General features: G+C 39.1%; 1 protein-coding gene across 3 annotated transcripts in view; it reads right to left on the minus strand.

Moving 5' to 3' along the window:
- robo4 (roundabout, axon guidance receptor, homolog 4 (Drosophila)) overlaps window positions 1–13,310 on the minus strand; it is a 44,686-nt gene extending 31,376 nt beyond the window's left edge. The window contains exons 1-2 of one of the 3 annotated variants that reach the window (XM_033650338.2): window positions 12,760–13,310; window positions 4,534–4,860 (exon numbers count right to left, since the gene is read on the minus strand). In XM_033650338.2, the coding sequence (XP_033506229.1) occupies window positions 4,534–4,860; window positions 12,760–12,958 (526 nt within the window). In that variant the 5' untranslated portion in view covers window positions 12,959–13,310. Of the gene's footprint in view, window positions 1–4,533; window positions 4,861–7,244; window positions 7,737–12,759 lie in introns of those variants that run through there. The other 2 variants (XM_033650346.2, XM_033650354.2) reach the window with 2 other exon arrangements.
- Window positions 13,311–17,860: the final 4,550 nt, after the last annotated feature.

Genomic DNA, 17,860 nt, shown 5'->3' on the forward strand with positions numbered 1-17,860 from the left:
GCACTCAGTCTCGCTCCCATCACTTCACACCCTTTATTTACTCCGGCCCCGATAGACCTAGCATTCAAATTATGGCACAGAATTTTTAATTAAAAACTTTGAAATTCCTAGATCTCATTTTTTCAGATATTTATAGGCTTGTAGTTTTCCCATGAAACAGTATACAACATTACGCCTCCTCCCACCAAACTGCCCCCTGGAGGAATATCTATGGTCTGAGTCAAACCTTAAAGGACAGATTTCGAGAGTATACCATCTAATCCAGCGCATAAATCCTCCGTCACTGACCAGGACAAAATATGCCTGGGAACAAGACCTTATGGTGACTATCCTCGACAACATCTGGGATCTCAGTATTATTCGCATTTATTGCTCATCCATTTGCATCTGCCACTGCATGCTACAGCTCAAGCTCTTTCACCATCTCTATTTCACTTAACTGTCAAAATTGTTCTCCATCTCTGACGACAGTTGTCCAAGATGCAAACTATCTCCTGCAACAATGAGCCATATGTTCTGGTCATGTAACTCATTACATAACTTTTGGACCACTATATTTTAGGTACACTTATGTATTTGTCTTACTGTTGTGCTGTTGCAAGAAGTATAAACAAAGTGTTTGCAAAATGTCTGCAAAACACAGGAGTTACATTAGTGTTAAATTTGAGAACAGTTTGAGCATTGTGTGTGAGGTCATAGTGGACAGTTGCTGCTGTGTCTTTTTATCCAACATACCATGTTTCCATCACTCAAACCCCATAAAAATCATCCAAAAACACTGACTGTCAATGTCCTTCAATGTCTAATCAATGAGTAGACTAAAGTAAAACTGCCAATTTGTACTTTTGAAGTTTGTAATGTACACATTACTGACAATATGCCAGTAGACACGCCAGCAGCAGGGTCACTTGTCCCATGCCTAACCAAACATCACTGTGATTTAGTGGCTTAACTCATTAGCAGCTACAAAGGCAGGCAATAAAGCAGCCTTTCAGCAATCATTTAAGTGACAAAACCAGACTGAATATTTTTTTGTCTACAAAAGGTATTAACAGGTAATAACAGCAAACACTACACCCACTTACAGTAAACTCACTCTGAGGTGGATTTTAAAAATGTGACCATACAAATGATCAGGGGGAAATGCTTCTTACCAATAATTAGATATTAGATATCATGGAAAGACTCAAAAAATGAATGACAGTGACAGAGACTCTTTGACAATGTTACAGTCTCTGTCTGTGCCATAGTAAAAGGACTCAACCAAACCTCATTTGGTTAGGTCCTTTGACTTGCTGCCTTTTGTCCACTGCAGTTTTCAGTGTCCTGTAAAGACTCCAAGACAAGCAGCTGCTGCGTGTCAGCCACCTCTCTGGGATAGAAAGAAGTAAACAGTGAGGGTCTTAAGTCAATTAGCATCACTATTTGACCCCCCTGTCGGGCAAACATTGACATTGGACCTCTGTCCCCCTTCTGTCACAACATACATCTTCATCTGCCTTCTGCGTGTGTACTTGTGTGTGTTGGCTATGCCTTCATCTTCCCATCCCTGTGAAACAGATTAGAGATTCAACTTTCCTGTGTGTGTAAGACTTGGGGAAAATAAATGCAGTTGTACTGACCTGCATAAAAAACACGGACTTTATTTGTTTCCTTGCTACTTGCTCACATATTCTGGTAACAATGAGCTTGATGGCTTTAGAAAAGACAGAAACCGTATTGATCATATAGAGTTTATACAGTTACCTCAATTATAAAAGCAAGAATTAAGGGGGAAAAATGAATTTTTAGACTATGTTTTTTGGCCTTCTTTAATACAGATTATTAACTTCAGGTTTGGTTCAGGTAAAATAGTAAAATACATTTTATACTGCTATTAAATCTCTTTATTGAGCACCTCCTGCTGGTGAGTTTAGAATGCAGTGGTTTCCTCAACCATTTATTGTGCAGAAAGAAAGTGCATCTTTAGCAATACAGTTTGCTATTTATATTAAAGATGTATCGCTTCAAATTCAACTTCTAATGTTCAATTTTTGTAATAATTTGATCATTGATGTCAGTATACTACTCTATGCAGATGATATATTTTTAGTAGCATGCGTGCAAGCGTGAGCATGAAAAATAAGGTCTGCCGCTTGAAACTCACAGCAGCTTAATACATCACAGCCTCTGGATATCTTATGTCACCAAAAATGTTGTCATACATTTCTAATCTGTCATTAGCACAGTTAGCTTGTTTACTATATTACGTGAATGGAGGTGGCGGGGGCAGGGGGTATTAGTATGTCCATGACATTCGATACTAAAAGACTTTATTTTTCTTTTCTTTGTGTCCCTTTCTATTCTGCTGCTCCATTTGTGCCCAGAGTGCACTCTATCCTCCAACAGAGTAGTGCTATAAATAATTCAAACAGAATTTATATTTTAACAGCACGTCTAAATAACGGTCCAGCTGCAATAATAGAAAATATATTCATGACAGTAGATGTTTTGATCTTAGCGAACCGCAACAAATAAATGAATGTTTGGGAATCCCTAGGTATAGCTCTTAAGAATATTGTCTCAATGTTGTGGCTGATAGTGGAGACTAGTGGTACACCAGGATAAAAGACTAACAGAACCTTGCTCTTGCTTCAACAGTTCTGTCATGCGCAGATCAATACACAACTGCATATGTATGCAATTTAGCATCGACTTTTAAGGAGGGTATTTGTGGTTTATTTAATACTAGTCCATACCCATTTGTTAGCTTTGTCACCTTCTACCTATGCCAGTCCTCAATGCCTATGTGCAGTTTCACATAGATTGACCACGTCAGTGAGTAGAAAAACGTGGGACAGACAGAATGACTGACTGACAGAATGACACACTGACAGTTTCCGTGATTATGTACAGCATACATGACATACCATGACTTAGTCATACCAAAAATTAGAAAAAAAACAACATTCAATTTCTCCAGTCACCTTGAGGCATCCTGTTCTACATATCTACGAAGTTTAGTAAAAATCGATACGGCAGTTAGGCCTAGATAAGAAATTAGCTCTCTAGCGCCCCCATTTTGTTTGATCGGGTCAATAATGGAGGGGTCCCCTCAGATTATGTGTGGTCATATGCCTGCAAAGTTGCATGGTGATCGGTGAAACCCTTGAGATGTTATACACCTTTATGTGATGAGCCACGCCCTCCGCAATATTCATTGCCTTATAGAACCTCAGTTTTATTATTATATATATATATATATATATATATGTATATACTTTATTAATCCCAGAGGGGAAATTCAATTCTTTCACTCTGTTGTCAATTACACACAGGTCTGAACACACACAAACAGGACCTATACATGCTATACATGCACTAAGTGGAGAGATGTCAGAGTGGGGCTGCCCATGACAGGCGCTCCGAGCGGTTGGGGGGTTCGGTGCCTTGCTCAAGGGTACCTCTGCAGTGCCCAGGAGGTGAACTGGCACCTCTCCAGCTACCAGTCCACACTCCTTATTTTTGGTACGGATGGGGACTTGAACAGGCGACCCTCCAGTTCCCAACCAAACCAAAGTAAGTTTTCCAACTTTTGCCAAGAGGGAACTTCAGATATTGGTCCCTAGATTATGTTCACCAAGTGTCATGCAGATCGGTCAAACCTCCTAGGAAGAGATCGATTTTAAGTGTTTTTCAAAAAATTCAAAATGGCAGAAAATCTATATAACCGGAAGTTATAGGTGCTTGAGGCAAATTTGTTCCTCATGATGAAAGGCATCTCTGTGCAAAGTTTCATGTCTCTATGACATACAAGGCATGAGATATGCCCATTCAAAGTTTGCAATTTCAGTCGGTTGCTATAGCGCCCCCCTTTGGCCAACTGACGTAATATTTGCTTCATTAGCAATGGTAACTGTTAAGAAAATATCATGTTCTGGCATAAAATACCCGGGTTTGGGGACACAATCCCAGCTGGAGCTTGAAACTTGCAAATGTAATGTATTTGCAGTTTGCAAAAACGTAAAATGACAACATTTACTTCAGGCAACTGGAATGTTAAGTCCACCTGTGTCAGGATGTGGAATTCCACACTTGTGTCCTGTTTCAGATAACACATCTGGCATTTGTTGGTTCAGTGAACATGTGAATCTTAACACTGTTCATTAGAAAGCAAGTCAGCTGTATCTGGGAGTTGATAAGCTGACACCAGTTTGTGCCATCAGTGGTGATATGGGATGAGAACTTCTAAATATCAGACATAAATGTGAGATGATTAACTGTGGAAGAGACTGATAAATAAACCTGAACAGCAGCTCACTGGAAAGATCTTCAACTGGAACATTCTGGATGGACATTTCTAGGTTAGTGTGTTGAAAGCTTTATTTTGTATGATTGATATGATGTAATATTCATGATGCTCAGAGCAAGCTGGTGTTGCTGTTTATAACTTATGAACAAGTTGTCGAAGAATTAAATGACGACATTAATTAGAGATGACTTTGCTGAATGGTCATTTCAAGTCTTCAATGGTAAAATACACTCTAGTCTTACCTGCGATGTACAGCGATGCATTACGACTGGCGGCCTTGCCTGCACTGTTCCTAGCCACACAGGTGTAGATGCCCTCGTGTGACTGACCTCGCCTGCCCTCTCCCACACTCAGGAAGAAGAGGCTCCCCTCTATCAAAGCCAAGGGCTGCAAATGTGCGTCTCCCTTTGCCATTTCCAGAGGCTGCCCGTTTCGCAGCCACTCGATGGTCGGCTTTGGGTTGCCATCTGCCCGGCAGGAGAGTGAGGCAGGATTCCCAGCTTTCACCACTACATCAGAGGGGTGGTGGGTGATACGGGGCAGCATCTCCTGTGCATGAATTCTGAATCCTGAGTATGACACAGAGATTTTGTTGAGACTGTAAAAAGCATCCAAGTGTAACAGAACAACAAACTGCATGTTGTATTTGTGTTTAATCACATTCAGTAAAGCTGAAAAAGCAACTGAAATATATAAAGTTGCCTTTAAGAAAAGACAATATGATCATTTTATGATGACAGAAATATTGTGAGCGCACTAAGCCCGTAAGTGTAATGCGGATGCACCTATCCAACTCTCCTGATACTTAGTATCTCAAATAGGATTTGATGACAAGAAAATGCCATTTTGAAAACAGTGCTCCTCTTTCCCCAAATTTTAAATCTATAAACTTCACTGCTTGGAATTTATTGTGATAATTTTTATTGTAAGTATGTTAAAGAACTATTTTACCCCCCAAATGACCATCTGTATATTAATTACTCACTCCACATTAATTTGAATTTGTGAAGAAAAGTTTTTTTCACGTGCCTTTAGTGAACAAAGAGTCTAAAAACAGGCTGTGACAGGATGACTGCAACTTACAGAAGAGTTTGATGATGACAGAAGAAAGTAATGTGGATTGGTCATTGGGGTGGTGGAAAAAATTAATACAGCTCAGTATCGCTGACAAAGTTTTCCCTTGGGGACATAATTTACAGTTGAAAAAAGGTAACATGGGGCATCGGTGGCTTAGCGGATAAAGCAGGCGCCCCATGTACAAGGCTGTTGCCGCAGCGGCCCGGGTTCGACTTCAACCTGTGGCCCTTTGACCCCCCCCCCCCCCCCCCCCCCCACACACACACACACACTCAACCATCCTATCTATAAAGGCAAAAATGCCCCACAAAATATCTTTAAAGAAAAAAGGTAACATATTACAATAAATTTTAGCACAATACTCATCGCAACATATTAAAATATATCTCTATAGAAGAGCTACACCTTGACAGTAGCGCCCAGCAGTATGCACCTCTGAGTTCATTTAACTAGCAACAGCACACCCACAACAAACAGTGTTAAGCCTTGCTACCAACAAACAATGGCTATTTGCAGCCAGCAGTGGTGGAATGCCATTGTTTGAACTTCCCATGGAGTTGGATGACCACACTGAAGGAAATGGGGAGACTGTGATCAGCTTCCTGACAGGAGAGGAAGCTCAAGGGTCTCAGGAACATCAACCCTAACAAAAGCATACTGGAACTCCCCCATCAACGGCATATCCGCAACAGAACAAAAGACACTGCAGGAATTTTACGATTTTTTTTTTTACTTTTTTTTTTGCAAACAAAAAGAAAATTCTAAAACTTGTGTTGCAATCACTCCATGTCAAACATGCCACTGAGGTTAGAAAGACTTGGAAGAACTAGTTGAACCCTCACAGATGCCACATCCTGTCTCAGACACACACAAAGAAATGTTTATAAAGCCTTAAAACTGCACATTGCATGCTGGCTATTCTTACAAAATAAGAGTAAAATAAAAAATACATAAAAATAAAATCAAAATTCTGAGGATGGTCATGAGCTGCAAACGTTAGGAATTATCTGAAATCCTAGTCTGGCCAAATATATTTGGCTGTCTTAAATGGGCAATCAACAAAAAGGCCCTTCATCTTTTCATTCATTCACTATAGCTGGAAATACCAAGAGCCTGTTACACCCCACTGTCACTGAAAGAGTCAAAGGAAGATGAAGCCAAAACATCAGTGTGTCATGGTCAAAACATTAAGTGTAATAGGGCTTAGTGCATAACTCAGATCGAATATGTCAACTTGAGCTTTGAGAAATTGTAATGGACATTTTCTGTCATTTTATACACCATATGATTTATCAGTAAATGGAGAAAAGAATCTCAGATTAATCAATAAGAATAAATAATTGTTAGTTGTGAGGGGAAAGATAAAACAGATTTTACCCAAATAGGGCTCAATTAGGAAGGATATAAAGGAGAGACTGTAAGGGTGATTTTTTTGAGTGTTCAAAAATAGTGTATTAATGTTGGAGTTCTAATGTTGGCTCATTTGCAGGTTATTTTTCAGTTTCTGGGCAAAGGAAACTTTAAAAATCTAATTTAGCTTTATTGGCAGCTTGCAACCAGAGTGAAACCAACTGTTTTAGTTCTTCTTGATAATCTATAGGCCTACTAGTGTATAGTTTTTATTTACTACCTGACAGCAGCAATAACAACATGTAATACTTACGTAAATATTACAACCCTAATATATGGTTAATATAGCCTACTTTTACCACCACTGGAAGACACAGAACTTCACAGAATCAGCAGGTATTGTCTTTTTAGTAGGCCTAAATGTCTTTGATTCAGGATTTTAAACTAACACATTCTAAGCATGTCAGTGAAATATTATTATACTGTATCTATCACATGAATGATTCCGAAATTCAAATGTACTTACCTGACAGCAGGACGCCAAACACTGATGCCACTATGTGCATGTAAACAGTCCTGTTCATCGTTAAAAGCGCCGTGAGCTGTCACAGAGAAGGTTCCCGCACCAGCTGATAAATAAGGTTTGATTGTTTTGTTACTAACTAACTAACCTGCTTTCATCAGCCAACGTATCCGCTCTTTTGTTAGTTACTTCAACATTTTAAATTTAACCTCCGACTTTCCTTGTTAAATCCCACAGTGAACATCAGCGCCAACTTCATCCCATGCACTCTGACATCGCACCGACATCAAGGTAGCGCGGTGACGTTCCGCTTCCTGTCAGATGGGTTTTCAAAATAAAATCGATGTTGACACATACATACACTTCATGGGGCCACAAAGATTTCAAAGCATTCACCAAGGCATTTTTAGATTATTCACATATATATATGATTGTTGCTGGAGAGGGTCCATGACAACCTGTGAGGTGACAGAAGCAAGAACAGTATAACAGGATGGCCTGCTTGATGCCCACTGCTACTGCTATTACTAGTCTATAAGCCACATTTCTACTATTATTATACACATATGATTATCATTACAAATATATGAAATCATATATCAGTATAATACTATCATATACTACTGTTATAATTAGTCATATTTCTATTGTTATTATGGTTCCTGTGCACCTCTGTCTCTCTCAACCTCTCTCCCTGTCTTTCTTGGTCTTGTTCTCTCTGTCTCTCCCTATGTATCATTCTGTCCTGTATGGATTGCCTATACTGTAATTTTAAAATGGTAGTCTGTTCTGTACACACAACGTCAACTGCATATATAAACCTTTATTTAGTCAGGTAAGTGAGTATCGCATTTCTTTTCATACACATTGAACGCAAGCGACGCGGGCGACACCTGAAATGCAATACATCGCTCACGCAATAGGGGGTAGCAGAGTCACCGGTACATTCTGGGTGAAATCTGATAAAGTGCATAGAGGCTAGCCTCGGCCTCCGTCAATCACACATTCTCTCTCTCGCTCTCTCTCCACAGTCCACACACACAGACACACACACACACACGCACTCAGTAGTCCTATGTTTGATGTGTTTATTTATCCAGCTTAGCCGCTTCAAAATCAGAGGGTACCCAAAACCCATCTGCCCCGCACCACTTTTGCAGGCCTTCTTCCACTTCTTGTGTGCACGTCCGAATTTGTCCCTCACGTTCTTCCAATTTTTTTTTTACTGTTTCGATGCTCTTTCCCATTGCCATGGCTATATCTTTCCACACATTTTCTACTGCTATTTTATTAGAGTGCAGGGCACTAGAACTATCATATAAATGGGGGTGTGCCCGTATGAGTTTGCAAAGTTTTTCCTCCTCACCCGCCATCTGTCATACCTGCTTCTTCTGTGAATAACAAAAAGTGGTTAATTTCAAGTACGTCGTTTGCATTATCACCCCCCGGCAAGGCATGGTATTACACGTGTCGTTGCGTCGCGTATCAAAAAAATGGACAACACATTTTGAGACGCAAGCACGCATCATGGCGGCCAATGCATCCCAATGCGTTCGTGTCTGTGTGCCTTTGCATCGACTATGAAACGGCCCTAACTTTCAGCATCTCGGTGACGCAGACCTCCTGTCTGTTTCTGTATCCTGACACCTTTTCCCTCAGTGGAAACGAAGCTTGTATTTATTTGTATTTCACAGATAAGAAACAATAAATTGTGAAGACAGTAAGGCCTCCACTAAAATAGCATTTTAAGTCTTGTGTGCGATCCTGGCTTCATATGAACAGAGGAAATCTCTGCTTGTCGCGAGGCTAATTTATGCAATGTAAAATGCCATAGGCTGGCGCTAATAACATTAGCATGTGACAGTTGTTTTGTTGGTGAATGCTGTGAGTTGTAATGAAGCCAAATTGAGTGCCGTTACCTTTGTTAAATGTTGCTGTTGTCCCTGGCTTTAACCTAATATGAGACAAGGGAAAGATCTCTAGCTGCTAGGCTAATTTATACAATGTAAAATGCCATAGGCTGGTGCTAATAACGTTAAGTTGTATTTGCTTGGAAAACATGTATAGTATAAGACAGTTGTTTTGTCGGCGAATCTTGTGAATTGTAATGGAGCCAAATTATGTGCCGTTACCTTTGTTACATGTTGCTGTTGTCCCTGGTTTTATATGAGAAGAGGAAAGGATCGCTAGTAGCTAGGCTAATTTACGCAATGTAAAATGCCATAGACTTGTGCTAATAACATTAGCATGTTGTATTGGTGGGGGAAATGTGTCCAGATAACGACAAGTGTTTGTCTGTCGATGCTGCGATTTATAGTGAAGCCAATTTGCGTACTTGTGTTTGAAACTGTCTCTATTAAGCCATATTTAATGTATGTTTAGAAGCAACTAAACTTTTCAGCACTTAACAGAGTCCTCCACTGCCGACTATTGTGTTGGAGGTGTAACTGCAGAGTGACACAAACACACCATGGCAGAAGTAAAAATAACGTGCAGATTTTTTTTCCCACGACTAATCAATGAGTTGAAGATTATGTACGACTTCAGTCGACCAAGATTTTCATTGGTTGACTACAGCCCTAATAAACAGCAATAGCAATATCTGACAGAGGGCATAGTATGCTGTAAAACCCTCTCAGGTAAATTGTAACTTGTAAATTGTGATGTTGAGCTTTATAAATGAAACTGAATTGAATTGAATTGAATTGAATTGAATTGAATTGAACTGAATTAAAATGAAATGAAGAATTGAATCGGAGTAAGACAATGGATCAAAATAACACTTGCATAAGGCTGTTTTTTTTTTTTAAGCTTTTGATATTCTGGTTAGTTTGTATGACTTGAATGACTTCAACATTGTAAATTATTTCAATTCACTTTTAATTCACTGTATAGATCCCAGTGGTTCCCAACTGGTCCAGCCATGGGGTCCAGATTTTTCCTTAGTCGTTAGCTCCAGGTCCACACAGTTTAATCTTTAGCATCATATTTTCATGTGGTCATGTCTTCAAGCCAGTTTGCTGTCTCTTGTCAAGTAGCAGTCTATTAGTCACTCACTCTACAGCAGGAAACAGCACTTCAAAATAAAAGCTCTGTGTTAGAAATTCACGATGTCAAAATAAAGATTGCATTTTACAAACATGACTCATGAGTCACTTGGTCCATTCAAAATGGACCCAGGACCCACTTATGGGCCATGACCCACCAGTTGGGAACTACTGCTTTAACCACTCCGATAAACGTGCTGTTAACCTCTGAGGACCCAGGTCATCATTCCTCACTTGCAAACTTAATCTATTGTGTTGCTTGAAGCATAACATGAGACAATGAAATTGGAAAAAAATATTGAAAATATTGTGATATATTTTCTGGAAACAATGGAAAACTCATTCGCTTCCTTAACAGATGTTCCGCCAAACACAAACTTCCTACCCTGAAATCCCACAGGAGACTCTGAGTGTGCCTCAGTTTTTTTCGTGGCTTACAACTAAATTCAATTTGCTGTAGTGAATACTGTATATTCATTTTTACTCTCTAAACACAAGCCACCGTCCCATGTAGGGTGTTTGTTTTTGACAGTTTGTGGCAGCAACTCCGTCAACACTGCTAGGAAGCAGGAAGTTTAGAGTCTCCCAAACAATAGAAGGAAATTATGTATCTCTCACTAATGCAATGAGTCCACAAACTGTTTCAACTGTAAGTAAGCAGTTTGTTTTGGTAGCCAAAGTCACTGAATTGGAAAGAATTTTACTTGAACTTTGTACATAAAAGCACTGGATTTGTGTCCCAACTCCACACTTATTCCACAATATTTAAAGCAGGATTAAAAAAAATACACAAAGTAAATGGAGGTGCTGAGGTGGTATAAAGTATAAAAAGTAATGCAATTAAGCTCAAATGTAAATTTCAGAAGAATTAGTGACACTCCAGGTGCTGAATTACTTCCAAGTTCCATCACGGCAAAGCGAGTGCGACCCAGAAATAAGTGAACTACCACTAGTTCATTCCTTCCAATGGCTCACATAAATGAAGTATTGTTTAGTGAGCTGTTCATTGTGAGGCTCAGAAAGGCCCGGGGCTAAGTGATGGATGTTTATATTGATCCAACAACTCGGGCTTGATGGCCCCGGCATCGGCCAGCTTTCAGTCTGCAACAAAAGGTTTAGAGAGGATGAAGGATGAGTTCTGGCTAAACACAACCCATGGGAATGGTGCTGGGCTGAGATGTGCCGAGGGAAGGAACCTCTTTCAGGCTGTAGACCAAAGGTCAGGAGAGGTATTGGAGCGGGCGTAGAGGGCGGGATGGAATAAGAAAAAGAAAGAAAGTGTCAACTATAGTGAGGAATGTGATAAAAAGTGACTTCAGAGTAAATTCTGAGTGTAATTCAAGTGTGTTTTGTAAAGGAATCAACAATTGCTGTCAACATGAATGACCGCTTCGGGCTAGTTTTAACAAAAATGTATTCTGTGTTGTTACACGCCATGCCTCTTTTCCTTAGTGACTCAACCTAACAGAAAGAATGAAAGACTGGGGATGACAGCAAACTCTTTATCTTTATGTAAGCAGTAAGTTTTCCTTTCAGACACACTTTGATTGCATTCCATCACAATTACAGTTTCCAAAATCGAATCAATTTGATGAATAAACCATCTCGGCAACCTACGTCTAGTGTCTAAAAGATTTGCACGCTGCATTGTCTTTGCAATTAATCCTCTAGAAGTGAGCAGATTATTTTCCATTTTACACACAAAGCATGATTTTAATTTGGCACCAAAACTAAAGGGAGATTTAAGCATTTTACATTACATGACACATACAGTACATTACTCTTTTTATCTGCATGCATTATTGTTGTTGTTCTTTGTTATGATCATTATTGTTTATTATCTTTGTTGTTCAATGATGTACTGACTGTCTTATCTGGTGTTGTAAAGTGTCTTTGGGTGACTTGAAAGGAGCTTACAAATAAAAAAGTGTTCTTTTTTTTAAGTTGTCTTAAAATGTCAGTTCACAGTTAGATATCTTTATCTTGTAACTCTAAGTTTATAATAACTGCTTGTAAACATGATTTTAAAGTGATGGCATTTTTTTTAGAAATCTGCAGTCACATACATAGTTGAATACATTAGATGTTCACACAGTATGAATTAGGTTAATATTTATGTGTTCATGCATAGCCCATATAACACATTTTTGATGTAATATTTAGGATCATTATTGTATTCTGTCACTTTCATCCAATGTGCTAGCTCGGTTTGTGACAGTAACTGTTAGCAGTGGCATCTGTGGGGCACCAAATAATATGGAAGTTATTTATATTTTAAAATGATTTCCTACATGGTCAGAATCCTTAGCTGATCCTAACTAGAGAGATACATTCAAAATCTACCTATAATTAAGTTAGTAGTTTTTATACCTAAATGCACAGACCTTGCATGACAGCACCTCAGTTCATCTGCAGCAGGATGCAGGATGTCAGAGTTGTGTGCCTCCAATCTGAAAAGTTGTGTGAGTTACCTTTTTTTCGGTGTGGCCTGCTCCTGTGAGGCGTGTGCTGGTGTCCGGCACCATGACGCACATGCTCCTTGAACCGGCTCTTTGACCTCTTGTCCAATCCTGACTCCGTTGGACAGATGTCTTGGCACTTGCACCTCTGTGTGTACTCTGCCCAGGTGTAGAACCAGGACACCCAGAGCAGCCACACACTGACCCGCATCTTCAGTCAACACTTCCTGGATGCAAGACCCAAACCTCTACTGCAGCTCCACTGTGCCGTCCATACCCTGAGATAATTGTGATCTCCCTACTGTGGCGCTCCACAAACATTCAACATGTGACCTGTCCTACACAGAGATAGTTAAACAGTATGTTTCCTTCATAATCCTAAAGCATGGCTGTGTGCTCCTCTTCCCTCCCTCTTTAATTTGGCTGCTCCTGGTCTCCCCATCTCCCTCCTCTTTGGGTCCTTTTTTTCTCCCGTGAAGGGAGAACTTGGGGGGGAACAATGATCAAAAAACAAGTTTCAGACCTCATGCTGAGCGAGTAGTGAGGGAGAGGGGACCAAGGGGTACTGTCTTGTCCAACAACATCTGTGCCATTCATTCATGGGATATGGTGGGGGCAGAAAACAAGGCTCAGTCTAGGGGAGGAGGAGGTTGAAATAAGGGGGAGGTAACACAGAGAGGCCTGTTTTCTCAAGTCAGTTAAGTTCCATTAATCAAATGTCTACCATGTGACTGATCAAATGCAGCACAACAGTTTTTGAATATTTAGAGCATTGCATAAGTTGAATAATGAAATGCCTGCTTTGATCATTCTGACAATATTTAACCTAAACTTAACAAATCTTATCTGAAAAAAGAAAAGATATGATGATGGTACCTTAATTTGTCGTAACTATAAACTTTTCCTTCCTCTGCGCATATTGCAATTGTAAGTTTTTTATTTTTGTGTTCACATGATCAGATGCAAATGATCAGAGCAGAATAATGTTTCTTTTGACATACAGCCACTTCCAAAAAGACAAAATGGATACAAAGGCTTCTCTTTCTTTCACTGCAATGTGACAACTCAAGCCCCCCCACTCACTACCCAACCTCCCACCAGTCAACTAGCCAAGCAAATTTGTAGCTGCCTGTCTGCACAGTATGAGTCTCATACATCATCTTGGCTTGCTCATAAGGAGAAAACCAAGTCAACCTTGTCAGAATGTTCTGCTTTAATTTCAAACACAGTCAGTTTGTCTGGTTTGAGTGGACTCCCAGAGTGTACAGAAATTACACTTCTGATTTGGTCTACGGTTTATCTGCCTGTTAACAAACACAAATGAGGTTCCATACAAAATACTGTGGAGTTTGAGGCTCTGGCCATTTTTCTGTCACACCTTCTTGTATACTCAGGGTCTTTTGGTTGTGTTCATGTATTCAGTCTTTTATTATATTTAAAAAATAAATTTATAACACTCTCATTGCACTTCATGCACAACTGCTGTGCACATCACTATGCGAAAACAACAATCAACAACAATCTGGAAATGAAGAATTCCACTACAGAACCGATTAGAAACAAAGACATGATCAATTTCTGACTTGACTGGGGACTGATTTTTAGAACATCTTTACACTCTTTACCATAATGACCAGTCCTGTAAAATTCACCTAAAATGCCTATTCAAGGCAAACCAAAAGTAAACTGAAAGCTGTTCCCGCTCCATTTCCTAGTACATGTACATGCATGGTCTCATTTGATGAAAGTTATTTTCCCCTGACACTCAGAACCACTGTAAGTGCTTCTGTCATTGAGTCCCCTCCTTGGCTATCGATGCCCATAAGCAGAGCACGAAAGCTACTGTTGGCTCAAGTGAGGTGTCAATCAAAAGGTCAGAGTCCAGCTGCCATTGTGATAGTGATTAGTCAGCATATTCACTGCAATCGGGAGTTATGGCATACAGTAAGAAGAGAAATATAAACATTTGAAATGATGCAACAACAGTTTATGGATATTTATGGATGTAATAATGATGTGTTTGGACCAAATATTTCACTGGATTTAGATCATCTGGACCTTTGAAAGTGTATAAAGACTGCATAAGCAGCGTTTTTTGGTATATAATAGATCTGTGGATCATCATAACATATAATAGGTGAGTTTATAACTGTTTCTTTGTTTCCTTTTTATCTGACAGAAGTGTTTATAGAGCCTTCTGTGGTTACTGTATCTTGAAATGGTCAGCATTAATTGAACCGCGAGGAGTGTAGCTTTCGAAACAATAAGTCGAATAAGTAAAGTACTTAAACAACGGCAAATACAACAGTTGTTTACATATTGTTATCATCAAAAAACTCACCTTACGAGGACCCACAGATGGTACGTCAGATTGTGAAAGTACTAATGAGGTCAATACCTTGCCTTGTTGAGGCAGACATGTGCAAAACAGATCCAGCTGACCATTCTATAGCCTTGGTCAGTAGTTGGCAAATAATGGCCTGTGGGCCAAATCAGGCCCTCCAAAAAAATATTTGACCACCAAAGACAAGATAACAATGTTAATATATGGTTCATTTAAAGCCCAATATGAATTACCTCATAACATCTCAAACTGCAGCCCAATTTTTTTGCAAACCACAAATACATTATGTTTGCACGTTTCATACATATCATATTAGCTTTCTACAGTGACATAGCATGTGAGCTGACTCTGTCATTGGGTGGAGGGGATGATGGATGGTGTGTCACTTAGGCAAGATGCCTGACAAACTGCAAACCACTACAGACCACTGTTGGAGACCAACAAACAGCAAAACTGGCTGTTTTTTTAGAGTCATTGCTGTGTTTCCATCAGCTTTTTAGGCACCAAATGTGGATGATTTTAAGTGACATCACTGCATTGCCTGTGTGGATAGTGGCACAGACACTCACTGCTCCAAGACGTGAAATTGCTGCAAAAAATGGGTATTTTAAGCAAAAACATGATCTTTTCCCAATCATAACTAAGCGGACTTGTGCCTAAACCTGACCAGTAGCCACAGCGTTGTTGAAATGTATCTGCTGCATAATAAAGTAAATGTATGCATGTTTTGCAGACACATACAATGCAAACTTTTATTTTGATGATTGGGTTGAATATACTACACAATCCACTGTGTCTCATTCTCATCAGGCTGTTTGAACAGCAGATAGTGCTGAAATAAAGTCTAATATATTTTCAAAACGTTAATAAAACAGACGAATAACACAGATAAATAATATTGTTGACTTAAATTAAACATCGCCATCATTCAAACAAACTTTAAATTTGATGACTTTAGTCTGATTGAACAAGACAGATTTGTACAGTGTTTTCATGCAACCTTAAATGTAGGAGGCCACCCATGTGTTGAAGATCAATCAATAAATTAAATCTTGTCTCACAGTGCAACAAAGAACATACATCTGCATATGTGTCATTTATTTCCCAAGTAAGTATTACCATACAGTAAGCTGCTGTAACTTGAGGTCAAACTGTTTTATACCTTAAATTTATTCTTACATGAAATAAAATAAATAAACTAAAAATACTGAAAAATGTATTTCTACCTTACCTGTCAAAAATTAAAACCAGGGTTTAACGTGATTGCTGACCCCTGGCCTAGGCTAGTAGCTGTTAACTGAAATTGCATATTTACAATGTTTTGCACTAACAGCTCCAAATACTGTAGTTCCCTGACAAGTTATTTTGTATGGACTACAGCATCCATTCAGATTATGTGTAGCCTAATAAAAATGCATTGTTTAAAGGGAGGTAGCAATATTTATTCAGGTTCACCATATAAAGGAAATGGCTCTAATGGTGCTGATGCTGTGAAGTGCAGTTTACTCATTGTTCACTGCAGTATGCAGCAACAGACCTTAACACAGCAGGCCATTTAACTTATAAAAGCAGGAAAAGCAGAGGTATACTAATAACAATAATGATTACTCTGTTCTGTGTAGGTGTATTTGTGATCCATGTCAGTGAGTCAGCATACACAATGGGCCTTTTTCACTTCCTTCACACATTTTACCTTGTAAGAAAAGTACAGCTGTTACTAATGGCATTAACAATAGCTCAGAGTCCCAGTTAGCCAGGACAGTGTGACAGTGAGTCAGCATGAAAACTACCACGTCGACCATGAAACCTTAACTCTTTAACTTTAACTCACATGTATTATTTATGCGTCTGTTTTAACTGTGTTAACTTATGTCTAATATTTTATCTTTACACTGCTCACATAGGGTTTGTGGCACTTTTGTGGTAGCTCACATGTTGTGCAGCAGCTTCCAGCTGCAGTGAAATGTACTGTATAAATCAAGTTTTGCTTTACTTTGAAACACCTAAATGGAATATAGCCATCATTTGTTTTATGATTTACATAGGGCTGCAACTAACGATTATTTTCATTGTCGATTAATCTGTCGATTATTTCTTCAATTAGTCGACTAATTTTTTTATTGAAAAATGTGTTAAAATGTTGAAAAATGTCGGACCCCAAAATTATGTAATCTAATGTCTTGTTTCGTACTCACGCCAAAGGGTTTTAGTTCACTGTCATGGGAGAGTGTGTAAAGCTGCCAATATTTGAACATAAGAAGCTGTAATAAGAGTATTTTGGGGTACTTTTATACAGTGGTGTAGTGGTAGCTGATGAGGTGAATGTACTACTTGGTAGATGGGTAAGTTACAGAGGAAGAAGTGGGCATACTCTCCTATATATTCTGATGGCTTTTTGGCTGATAGGTGGGTATACTGTAAATGGCCAGAAAAAGATGTGGGTACACCCCGTATACCTGTGTATACCCTCCACTACACCACTGCTTTTATAGTACTTTTCTATGAAAAAACGATTATTTTAATAGTCGATTCGTCATCGATTAGTCGACTAATCGTTGCAGCCCTAGATTTACACCTGCTCTTTTCCCCTTGTGACACATCAAAATGTCCACTGTTTAAAAGGTCTTTGGACTTGGCAGACCTCAACTGAATGCAAGCATTATTAATGTTTTTATTACCTTTGTGCTTGACAGGTCAAAATATTTCCTATAAAAAGGTGAATGCTCTTGTAGAATCTGTAACTTGAAGCTATACTACTTGAAGTTTGAA

The sequence above is a fragment of the Epinephelus lanceolatus genome, chromosome 11 (genome assembly GCF_041903045.1).
Source record: "Epinephelus lanceolatus isolate andai-2023 chromosome 11, ASM4190304v1, whole genome shotgun sequence".
NCBI classification, from domain to species: domain Eukaryota; kingdom Metazoa; phylum Chordata; class Actinopteri; order Perciformes; family Serranidae; genus Epinephelus; species Epinephelus lanceolatus.